This window comes from Triturus cristatus, chromosome 5_2 (genome assembly GCF_964204655.1).
Source record: "Triturus cristatus chromosome 5_2, aTriCri1.1, whole genome shotgun sequence".
Taxonomy (NCBI): domain Eukaryota; kingdom Metazoa; phylum Chordata; class Amphibia; order Caudata; family Salamandridae; genus Triturus; species Triturus cristatus.
Genome location: NC_140588.1, coordinates 545,371,301 through 545,384,582, shown reverse-complemented (window position 1 = coordinate 545,384,582; position 13,282 = coordinate 545,371,301). Strand labels below are relative to the sequence as shown.

General features: G+C 38.7%; 1 protein-coding gene across 5 annotated transcripts in view; it reads left to right on the top strand.

Annotated features, from left to right (window-relative positions):
- Positions 1-13,282, top strand: part of LOC146823290 (rho GTPase-activating protein 6-like) — a 1,132,600-nt gene that overhangs the window by 570,076 nt on the left and 549,242 nt on the right. For 2 of the 5 annotated variants that reach the window (XM_085607629.1, XM_085607630.1), the window contains exon 2: positions 7,211-7,291. The exons of the other annotated variants lie outside the window; for them this stretch is intronic. In XM_085607629.1, coding sequence (XP_085463755.1) covers positions 7,211-7,291 — 81 coding nt within the window. The remainder of the gene's footprint in view (positions 1-7,210; positions 7,292-13,282) is intronic. 5 annotated transcript variants of the gene reach the window in all.

The window sequence follows — 13,282 nt, the reverse complement described above, 5'->3', positions numbered from 1 at the left end:
TGAGATGTCATCAGTGATGTCATGAGTGATGTCACTGACCATGTCATGAGTGATATAATATGTTACGTCATCAGCAGTGGATTGCGGGTGCGCGAGTTATAGTTAGCTGAACTAACTATAACGGGGGAATTTCATTGGTTTTTTATGAGTAAAATGTCCGCTAACTATAACGTGTGTGAAACCTATGGTTTTTTCACTGAATTTACAAGGTTTTTTAAATGCTAATTCCTAACTATAACGTGTGTGAAACCCATGGTTTTTTCAGTGAATTTGCAAGGTTTTTTAAATGCTAATTCCTAACTATAACGTGTGTGAAACCCATGGTTTTTTCAGTGAATATATATATATATAAAAACAAATCAATTTATTGAAATCTTCATGGCAAACATAAAAGCGTCAGACGAGTTATGGCTCCTGCAGAGCCTTTCTCAAGATACCTGAGTATTGCAGCAGCCTTCCTTTAACAAGCACGCAACATAGAAAATGGACTTCCACTGTTTGTGTGTAAATACCGAGGCCATTTTATAATGTTCAAAGTCTTGCCATATTTTTCACAATTTTTACGAAACCACACATAATAAACATAATTAGACATCTACAGTAATTCATTTTTTAAACAAAAATTCACATATGCAATTCACTTATAAATATGCCATTATAACTGTTAATAGTTGAGCTTAAGCATAGTAAAGCTCTTCGAAGGCCAGGGTTAATCACTAATTTCTACATCACTTAAACGATCAAGCCCCATTGGGCATATGCTCGTGCAAAAATTGCAAAGGTAGAATTAACTGTGTGAACTGCCCTTTTGTTATAATTTAAAGCGTTTAAATCAATGAAATCAGAAAAGTTAGTGTAACACAGAATGAACTATATTGCAAAGACTACACAGTGCTAAAGGGACATTATATTTAGGGTGATATTTCACTCGTGCAAAACCAGAGAAATTCAGCAGTTCTACTTAGTTGAGCCAAGTATAACTTGCGCCTCCACAATGCACTGCTTATGACCTCACATATTACATCACTCATGACAATGTCAGTGACAAGCAAGCAGGGAAACAGACATTGTTTTGAGATCCAGTGACATGCATGTTACTGCAAGAACCTCTTTGGTGCCAACTACTCTTCCTGTTATCTCTAAGTCCCTTAGAAATTCACTAAAAAACAAAGGTTACAGAGATGTTATAGTTAGGCTCAGGTGTCACTCGTACAAAACCAGAGTAATTCAGCTGTAATATTTAGTGAGGTAACTATAACTCACACCCTTGCAATGCACTGTTTATGACCCCACATATTACATCACTCATGAAATGTTCAGTGACATCACTGATGACATCTCAAATGACCACTAATGAATTCACTGATGACATCACTGATGACATCATCCAGAGAATCTCTGACAGACCAGCTCACACCCCCATATAATCTTTCATACATCTACTCCAACTTCCACACTACCATTCTCAAATTCATTCAAAAACACATACCCATTTTTACACAGCTACTCAATGATTCACACATCAACACACACATCCACTCACTCATCCATACAGTCATTCATATACCCACTCACTCACTAATACCACCACTGGCATATCCACTGATACACCCATACAGCCACTCATACACTGAGCCAGTCACCCATAGAGCGAATCACACACCTACATACTCACCCATACAGTCAACCGCACAGCCAGTTACTCACCCATACAGTTAAACACACACTCACTCACTTACTCATACAGATACTAATGCATACTCATTCAACTCTACATTCACTGACAAAAGCACAAACTCACCCATACAGCCACTCTCACATTCACTCACTCACCCATCCAGCCACTCATATACCCCATCACTCACCTATACTGCATTTCACATACACAGTAACTCACGCATATACCACTGGACATGCACTCATGGACAGAATGCAGAACAATGTCATACATTCACCCCAGTACAGAGATCTGGGCCTAAATCCATCGTTTTTTTGCTCACCATGCCGTTCCAGTTTGAACCCAACCATATGCAAATCAGTCCTGACCCTGTGCCTCATGGGAACAGTCCAGCCCGAACTTCCATGCCAGGTCCTCTCTGGACTGGAAACAAGCATCCTAGGACTGGTTTCGGTGTCTCACCCCTTTTCAGCCAGGATAGCTTGATTCCAGTGACATGGAGAGCACGGGACCCACGAATGCCCTGTACAAAACAACACTTACTGGAATTGCGATAAACTAAACCGCTACACATGAGTCCGCCACAGAGGATGCAGTCTGAGTGGTATGACTCCCAGAACATGAATTCTCTATATTATTGACCTGGGCCTAGAACAGGAGCAATCCTTGCCATCATATTAGGCCCAGAAGACCATATCATCAGTTGACAAATGTGTAAATATTGAGGACAATGACGACACCGTCCTCATTTCGTTCAAAGACCATAGTCAGAAAGACGTCATGGAGGCCAAATTGAAACTTATGCAAACTATGGTTTCACAGTATGTGCTTTCAGAGACATGAGAGTATCTGGGAATGTTATATGCAACCTGTATTTCCAACAGCCAAACCCCCCTCCACCACCTCATCAAAATGAAGACACATATTTATGCTTATGTAACACTGATACCATTTCACAGTTACGCCTGTTCACAACGGGATCTCACGAGGATCAGAGAGTACAGACTCGTTGTTCTTTGCCAAGAACAGCTGAATTGTCACACTACTTAGTTGCCTCACGGCAGAAATGCTGAAGTTCATCATGTCCGCATGGCAAGTGCACAGCTGGAGTAGAGGACATTCTGAAAACGTCTGACTTGTTTTCCAAGCCCTGGAATGCCTCAAAATGAAGCCATTGCTAATGCACATTGACCAGTCAATTCGCCCCACAGTCTGGCGGAATCGTAGAGTCCTCCTCAGGCCATTGGTCAAGCACATATTCACTGAAACACACTAATACTTTTACCTGAAAAGTTTGCCAAGTGCATTGAGTTTTTGTGGTAAGAGCCTTTATTCAATGAGTGTAAAAGATCATCACATTTGAAAGGGTAATGTTTAATGTTTACCCCTTTCTACTCTATAGATGGGAATTATCTATTTACATTTACAAGTATGCATTTTTTAACCTTCAAGCTGCATTCAAATTAGTTAAGGAATACATTAAACCAATAAAAAGCCTGTCACAGCCCACAAAGTCAGTTATAATGCTTTAGAGAAGTGAGGGGCTTTGGCCGTGCTCTCTAAGGCACTTCTTACCACTGCGTTTTGTGATACCAAGGTTCAAATCCCACCACTGTCAAAGCTTACAGACGGGTGTCATCTCTGTGCTCACAGTCCCGGCTTACAACGCTCATGCTTTTATTACATATTAGTATCCATTGTAACTCCTTTTTTGCACCTCATAGTATGTATGGGTCTGTATTTTTCTCAGGCGAACTTCTTCTTTCAGTTCTAAAGATCTGCCATGTAAACCCTTGTGACCGTGCGAAGGAAGCATCACATGCAGACATAGTGCTGCAGTATGTTTACTGCAGCTCCTATATCTGCCTGGCCACTTAACTCAACAAAAGGAATAATGAGTTTCAGGACTCACTTTGACGTACTGTCTTTGCTGTTTTGGAGGTTTGAGGTAATACGCGATTTGTCAGCTCTTTCTGTAGCATTTCTTCACAGAGCATATGTGCGCATAGTCCTGACAAGCCCTGATTACAAGGCTAGGTGTTATTCAGCGCACCTGATAAGTATCAATATCACAGGGTACGTTGTTTATCGGGTGCAATAAATAGCAATTATTACAAGTTTGTGGGGAATAGCATGCAGAGTTTGTTGTTTAACATCCTAATCTGCTTGATATGATAAATAGCATATTCTTTTCCCCATTAAATTTTGGCAGGTTTGATCTGTTGAAAGTTAACATGGCTTAAGTAATTTAACACAAAATTGATAATTACCGGATATGTTAAATAAAAACTAACTCTTATTTCACCTGCACTTAGGCTAAGAAATAGGTCAAATTAATAGTACTTTCTGTACTTGCAAGCCATTTTTGTCATATTGTACTTAAGACCTCCACACCAGATTCATGTATTTTCTGAGCTGATTTCTATTGTGTTTTTACTCTGCAACATGCACTTTCTTATTATTTTATGACTCATTACGTTTTAGTGATTTTAGAAGATCATTATATAGTTCAATAGAAGTGTGTATTTTTATCTGATGTGTTTTACTATATATTTTCTACTTGTATTTAATTCTTGTTGATGTACTATTATGGCTTAAACACCAGAATAAAGTAAATTTGATGATGATGAAAACCAAACTTGTAATTTCGACCTGTGCGTAAACAGTGGTTTATGCACGGGTTGGAAAACACCCACCAACTTGCAATCAGGCCCATAGACTTTTCTGACATTCATGTTTCTTTATTTAGTTTCACATATTGTTGAATTTGATTGATTTATCTTATTCAGTGTTTGTTAAACATTACCACTATTGCTGGATATTCCTACACTTGGGTCTGTCCAAGCCAACATGGTGATCGCAGCAGCGATGTTCCTCTTTCTTTGTTGCTTCATGATGAGGGCACAGGTTTTCTATTTAATTATATATTTATGATTAAATAACCACTGCCACGGGTCACATGGACCTTTGTCGAAAAAGAAGTAAGAAGCGATCATCTACATAAATACATAGCATCAATTATTGAAGACCTTTAGTACAGTGAATAAAGAGAATTCATGTAAATTAAAGTGTTTTATTTTCAATTCTTAAGTCTTTCATCATTTATTCATTTAGAATTAATATTTAGATTTTAGCATTAAAAGTTAATATAATCCATCAATCAATATTTTATTTTAAAATAGAATACAATATTTGTTAAAATTACACTTAATATTGTAATAATACAAGCTTTTAAAGCAATAGGAGGTGCTCCAAACACAACACATGTAGTCCGTTGTTATTCCTTTAATCTCTTCTTTTATTTCAGAATAGTTTATGAACTATTGTGAAATAAAAGAAGAGATTAAAGAAAAACCAACGGACTACATGTGTTGTGTTCGGTGCACCTCCGATTGCTTTAAGTATTTTGGGAATCTGTACGAAGTGGCACCTAAAGGTGACAGGTGCCGGAGTATTGTGCACGATCACCCTTACATGGCAGCAGAGATACAGTGATAGCGCTATCCATTAGGTCCGTCACCTTGTGTTGTTTATAATACAAGCGCTTTCAATAAAAGTACATTTCCTAATCCAAAGCAAATTAGAATAACGAGAGAAGAGGTGTCAGCCTATTTACCCAAGGAAGAGTTCGGATGAGAGGGTCAATATGCAAGCATAAAGCCTTTCCATCATTATCTGGAATGTATTCTCAGCTCAAAAGTCCGCAAACAATCAAAGTGTAAATATGGTAGCCTCTCACGAAGAAAGGCATCAGAAACTCAAAGGTGAGCCTGCAGTCAGAGTTGGAGAAGGAAATCCGGTGCTACTCTAGGAACACGCACTAATATAAACTCACAATATTCTATGTTGCAACATTGTTTTCCTTTCATCTTCTGCGTCCTCCAATTGAATTTAAGTAAACTCCTTGGAATAGGCAAACTCCCCATTTTCCCAGACTGGTACAATAGCCTATAGACAAAGTCTAGAAAGGTGACTTTTAGACGTGTTGCTCTTCTGACTTCTGGGGTGTTAGAATATTTCTCTCTGGAGAGTTACATGTCTAGTAGCAGCAAACATGAAGTTTGCTTAATGCCAAAAATGAGGACAGGGCATTTTGTATCTTTCATAGGGCACTCTTTTGGTGTTCTTTTCGATCACTGTGTATTGTGATGTTACAATAATTGGGCCTTTATTTCTAACTACCTCTCATCATTACATGAAAACTAAATATATAATATTGGACAGTACCCCAAACAACCTATTCAATAAAAACATACTATAAACCATTTGTGCTGGAAAAGGAATTGTAATTGTGCAAGTCCTAAAATGTTTCTGTTTTATAGTTTTACTTGAGCAATTTCTATTATTCGGCTTTCATTGGTGCCATATTTCTGTCTGCAGGTCTCTAATGATTCCAAAAATCTTTTCAGTCACATTTCTGCAGCATGTGATATCCATTTACATTTATGCAATAGTTCTCATTTCATAATGTTTAATACACATTGAAGCATCAATCATCCTTCCATCTTGCAATTCCATGCCAATTAAATGCTGGGCTGGTTCCCAGTTTAGTTTTGCAGCCATCCTAGTCTTGTATTAATGGTGCAACCAGGCTACTGCCATTTTGGACTTCAAGAACCCATATGAACTTCTTTCCAAAGGTATTTTGTGTACAACTTGCTTTAAAAAACACAAAAGCATGTTTTGTGCACTCCTTTTTGCACCTTAGGGTGATCACCAAACCACAACTGGACTGGTACTTGTAGTATGGTTTCTTTTAAAACTGTTGCACTGAAAATAAACAGACTACAAAGAAAAATAAATACTGGACAAGCTACTCACACCAGCACTCTGTATTAATCTGTCTCTTCATAAATACGGCCACTGCTTGTTTGAAGGGCGAAATCTAATGTATTTATCAATATTTTTATAGTGTTGCACAAACCAGGTTTGAGATTATGGATCACTGTACATAGCAACAGCACTAACATGGGAAATATGTCACAGAAAGTGAGAGAAGAAAAGAGAAGAAAAGGAGTGACACAGCTGATTATAGTTGGAAGTATCAGAGTGGGAAGTGCTGCAAGTGGCCATCTAACAAATCCCTTGGGCTTTGAATAGTATGTTTTTTTAACAAAGTAAGCTTCATGTGAAGCGATGTCAATTATCTGTATGTCCATATGAATCACAAAGCATCTCAGAATCCATGATATATCTACAGCATCAACATAGGCTTTTTTAATGGGACATGGACAACTTAGTTTGCCATCTTAATCTGGCTAATTCACCACAAAGGTTAAAAACCAGAGACTGTAAAAGAGGACAGCATGGGGAATGACACCGCATGGAAAAAGGGCAGGAGCCACTAGGCACATGTGGTATTTTGGTACCACAGCATTTCAATTCAAAACAGTCTATTTTTATATAATATCACAGTCATTTATAGTAGATTTTCCTCATGCTTTAAAATGCAATATCTCAACCTTCTATATATATCGCCTGCTATTTGTACAAGCCTCCTTCCTCCCTGACATTCCATTTTTGGGTTTCTAGGACATTGGGAAGCAGAAGAATGGAGTCTGTGAGCACCGTCTTCCATTGGATCTGTTGAAGGAGAGGGTAGCAGGTCGCCAGGTATCATCTGAGTTGTTTTGCAAGGTTTACAAAGATGGATCTGGATGGGGTGAAAGGGCAGTGTTTTTTTTTTTTTACATTTTGCTAGGAGAGAAGGAGACCTCAGAGAGGATGTTGAAAGAAGACGCCACACACTTGTCATGCTATAGTGACATTACAGGATTTTATACATGTTACTGTACTGTCAGTGGCCAAATCTTCTTCATGTGTAAAAAGGAAAAAAGTTCCTACAGGCTCTGCGTCTCACCCTACTAGCACACCCTTTCAGCCTCTAGAACCTACATACTTTGTGCCTCCTAGAAATGAAGGAGTCAGGAGAACTGACCAGAATAATCTGCTTCTGGGCTTGGTCCAATGTACTACTAACCAATAATTAGATCTGGCTAGTCAGTCTTGATCCAAAGTAAGTATACAAAACAGTGATGGATGGAATGCTTGAATTAATGTCAGCCACTGGTATTCACTCGGGCCACATCCCAATCCATTATTATTTTGCACACCATGCCACCTCAGTTTGGGCACACCTATATGCAAATCAGCCCTGACCCTGCTCCAACAGGAACAGTCCAGCCCGAACTGCCAAGCCAGATCATCCCTAAACTGGAACAAAAGCAACCCAGGACCGGTTTTGTCCTAGTTATGAGCTCATCAACTGGGTACAGCTTGGTTCCAGTGACACAGTATACAGGGAACCCATGTCTGGGCATACCTGTCCACTTAAGGTGACACAATAAGTTTACAAAACAGTGATGGATGAAATGCTTGAATGTATCACAGAGACTGGTAATCGCTCTGGTCGCATCCCAATCTATCGATATTTTGCACACCATGCCAACTCAGTTTGTGCCCATCTATATGCAAATCAGTCTCTATTCTGTTCCAATAGGAACCGTCCAGCCCGAACGGCCAGGTCAGGTCTTCCCTGGAGCAGAACACAAGCAACCCAGGACCGGTTTTGTGCTAGTTATGAGCTCATCAGCTGGGTACAGCTTGTTTCCAGTGACACAGTGTGCATGGTTCCCACATCTGGACATACCCAACCCACTTAGGGTGGTACAATAAGTGTACACAACAGTAATGGATGGAATGCTTGAGTTAATCTCAGCCTCTGGCAATCACTCGTTTCAGATCAAAACCCATCGTTATTTTGCACACCATGTCACCTCAAATTCGACTCAGCCATTTGTAAATCAGTCTTCACCAAGCTCCAATAGGAACAGTCCAGACCAAACTGCCAAGCCAGGTCCTCCCGGAACAGGAACACAAGCAGCCCAGGACAGGTTTCGCCCTAGTTGATCCACAAGCAGGCATCCTTTGTGGGATCACATTAACTCAACCTCCAAGATGAAAACCACTGAGAGACGTGTTCCAATGTGAACCAGTGACCTACTTGTTACCTCTTGTTCGAGTGACAAAAGGCCCATTCGGTCAGATGCCCAACAAGATAAGAGACCAGCACTAGGCAATAAATGAATAGGTTTCATCTTGATTTTGTGGGGAAAGCAGCAGTTCTTGAGAGTAAATCAACACAATGTGGTTTGTATCTTTTTTGTGGACAGTGGCACTCACAAGGAGAAGACTATAGAGAGATGTATATATTGGGTATATAATGTATTTTGCTTATTGCCAGTAATTGGGTATATAATGTATTTTGTGTATTGCTAGTCATGGCTTGTCTCCTGAACCTCTACACTACTGATCTTTAGGAATGCTTCAGAGGAAATAAGGGAGACAGGTGAAAATGCAGAGCATTGGACTGCAGATGCTTTTACCATGGCGAAATGGGTGTTTGCTGCTTTGATGTTATGAGTTTATCGAGGTTCACTATGAGATGCTATGACACTCTTAGAATCCCTCATTGCAAATATGTGTTGAGATACATCCAGCAGAATTTTATATTTTTTCTACTAATGCAATGAAACAGTCTTTGTGCCTGCCTTTTTACAGAAACAAACATCTTTTTGTGCCACAAACGTCTCAAGATTTAGAAACCTGAACTATGTGGAAGTTGCCTGTTTTACCATTATGGGTCCTGGTTTTCACCATTGTCTTTTCATCAAAGGTGAGCAATGGCTCGGCAGTGGCTGGTCTTTTGGCTTCTTCAGTATTTGTGGTTGGTGCCACTGTCAGACCTACTCTGGTTCATGAAGAGCTGGGTGGTAGGCTAAAAGAATATGTAAACAAAATCTATACTATTTACAAGGAATGGCGGCATGGGCTTGAAGAGGGGGAAGAGTGATGTATAGGTGAGGTACCTGAGGAAATTTATTGGAAAGGGGGCATAATGGAGGTAATCAAAAGACAGAAGTGAAATCTTTTTTCTTGATATTGGTGGGTGATATGTTAAGGAGCTGCTGATCAGAATGAGTTGTGTTTTTTTTCTTTATCAAAAGGGCTAAAATGGAGTAGGAAAAGTGTTAGAAAACAGTTAATATTTGAAGAGAGTTTGGCAAATGACAGCAGGGTGGGGGTGACTGTTCGAGAGATCAATAATAAATATTTCTATTTTTCCTTACTTCCAAGCTTCTTCTCTTTGCAACAAGAGCTTTCTTCTCTTTCATATTAGAGGAATGTTTGGTGACCCTTCAAAGAGAACAACACCGTTACTATATGTTGACCTAATTACGAATTTGGCGGAGCGGTGCCGGGTCCACCCTACTGCCAAAGCCGGGGTCAGGCTTCCTGCCATATTTTGAGTTTCCTCCTTTCTTTGGCGGTCCCATGGCAGTTCCTCTACAAATGTGCAACTCAATGGGAACACCAAAGACAGTTCCTGCACGGCATGGACTAAAAAGTCCATGCCGTGCAGGAACTGAGGTGATGTCCCGCCAAGCATATTGATGCCTCCTGACTGGTGCAACACCGCTGGCGAATGGCGGTTCCCTGGCGGATGTGGCAGGGCAATGGCAGTCCGACCGCTCTCATCGTAATAGGACTGTTGGGAGACCGCCACTTCCACACCACCACAAGCGGACCGCCAGACCCATAATTGAGCATTAAGTGTTTTACATGGCAAGACTTCAAGTTTATCACATACATCTTAAGGTCCATACACTGAGGTTTGTCTTTATTTTCACTTATACCCTTTAAACAGCTCTCTAGGAAACAATTAGTTTTGCAGATGATTTGCAGACAACACCATGCAAAATGTTATAGTGGTTCCCACTTTGAAGCATGACCTACATATGTTTACAGCTTTTTTATTAACATCTAGAGACAAATAGTACTATTCTGTTTTATACTTTTAAAAAGTGTTTTTGTCAGTTAACCAAATGAAAAATCAGACTTTCAGAAAGACAAAGTGTCTCAGCATTTTTTTTTTAATACGTCTTTTTGATCAAAAACTGAAAGATCAAAACATGCACAGAAACATACTTATAAATAGGGCTCCCTGTTTTTCATTTTTACTGATTTTTACAAATATATACTGAGAGATACCATTTATTTTCCTGTCAGTATTTATTTTTAAATGTGGATAAAAACGAAAATTGGGTTGTTTTTGAGTGATTCTAAATGCTGTCAATCATGACTGCCAGGCCAATAACTGTGCAGATTGACAGGCAAGGGGATTAAACAAATATAGGGAGTTTAATACAGAGCCTTAAACGGCCATAGATTTGCATAACCTTGATACAAAAATGTATATATTTTCTTACAAGTGCATATTTCAGGTGTTCGGGCACGAGTGCACATTAATTAATTGGTTAAATAAATGCAATATACACATTTCAGCTTCATTTTTTCACAAAACTTAAAATAAAAATAGATAAATACAGATAGAATTTGCAAAAAATAAATAGGGATAAATGCAGACTGAAATAACAAAAATATAACTACCATAAAACCCGGAGCCCTACTTTTAATTATTACCTAGCACCAACTAATATTTGTTACATATAGTAAGCTGATATGGGACAAATTTTGCATTGGTCTTCAAAATGAACTACACTGCCAACAGTAGGCAGTCACGTGGATGCATAGATGTATTCTGTTGGAAAAGTACTTATTATATGCTTAACTGATAATCTCTGACATTTTATGGAGCGCTTTAACGATTTTCATGCATTATTTAGAATATAAGTCTTTTGATGTTAGTCAGATCATCTTTGATTGTCCCATCCCGTTCATCTGTAGAAGGTTAGTCGTCCCTCTCTGTTATTGTCACTTTGGCATCTTGATAATTGCCTACTAGTGCAATTATTCGTCATATTTATTATTTATGCAGTGGCTATCAGTTAGCTATGCCTTTTTTATGCCTTTTTATGACCTATGTTTTGATTTTCGAGTGGAGCTTCTGATGCATGATTGTTTCTGCTGTGGTAACATAATTATAGTTTGTTTTTCACAAGATTATACCTTACCCGTATATAGATCTGTATAATCAATTGTGAAACTTACATGTGGTTTCATGCTAAGCTATTATTTTTTATTTTAAATTGTGGTCATGTGGAAGTATTTGGGACTGCCCTCTGCTGTCCTGGCTGTATATTTTTGTTATTTTCTGTAAGAGAGTACTGTTATTTGGTCAATAGTTAAGGGGGAGTTAGGTTTGGTCATATTATTATTGGTCCTACAGTGGCTTCTTTTCATTCAGTCGGGTTTGCTATGATGTGAGGAGTCTTATGTAGATCTAACCATTTTTAGTGATTCGACTCATACATTTATGGATCACCAGTTTGGAGTTCAATAGTATTCATAAGGATGCATGTTTCACTTGGCAGCGTTTGAGTGCACTTTTTACTGATATCTGCTGGTTGGCCTCTGGTTTGATTAAATTCCTTGTTCTGGAGATCACCTCAAAGCCCTTCCTACAATAGAAGTTAATATGATCCCTTCGAGTCAATTAGCAGAAGCTTCTTTTTATTCTTCTTGAGGCTTGACAGATTGATATACATTCAGTGTTTAATGAGTTAAACTGACCGTCACGAAGTCGGTCATAAAAAAATTCTCCTGGGGATTAATACACCCTTAGGAGACCTCCTAGCACCTTAGAGTCACAGATCTAAAACCTAGCAAGTCAGACTGGGCTATTAACTCTTCTGAAGTCAATTGGATAAGTGCCTGTTAAGATGTGAAATAGTGAAAGATTTTATTTTCATTACTATTTATCTTTCATATGGATGTGAGGTATATAAAATACACATTCATATTATCAATAGTTGTAGTAGCCTAGTTATTTGGAGCACCAAGAGGGTTTGAATCCCTCCAATTAATAATGTGATTTTCAGAAGCTGCCATGTGGCTTTAGCTCTGGAGTGGACTGTTTGGAATGCGGGGACAAGCTAGAATTTGTTGGATGGGTAATCTGAGAGAAAGATCATGAGCAATCATACATAATATAAGAGTGAATGAGTGGTGAAGAGTTTGTGAGAAGTGCATTACTCAGTTTGTTTAAAACCAAAATAGGGATAGGTGCTCAAAGTTTTTTGTATGCCAAATGCAGGACTTCCGAATACCAAGGTAGCCAACGCTTGATTCCACCTAATATCTTGTTTTTCACAATGCCATGTTTTCTGTGTCTTTCTCATCCTTCCAAATCCTTTTCATCACTACTTTCCCCCTTTGTTAAAGTTTTCCTACCTTTCTTTCCCTGCTTTTCTTTCTTTCTTTCTTTCTTTCTTTCTTTCTTTCTTTCTTTCTTTCTTTCTTTCTTTCTTTCTTTCTTTCTTTTCAAATTCTGATGAAGATACATAAGTCAAGGTCCTTAAAAATGAGTGCCAGTGTCAACCACCTGTAAGCCCTGTACAAATTCGGTACTAAATGAGAGCATTCTCTTGAAGGAATGTTCCAGGTGGAATCTTAATTTCAATGTAGTTAGAACTGACAGCACCTTCTTTTTTAAATTTAGAATGATTTATTGAGATTATAAGCAATGTTAAACATCAGTACAGAGTCTAATAATAACAGGAAATTGATAAAATATAACATATTATGAGAAACAGTAACAGGCAATATCCTTATAGTAGCAAAACTGTACTAAGTAAAGGTGCA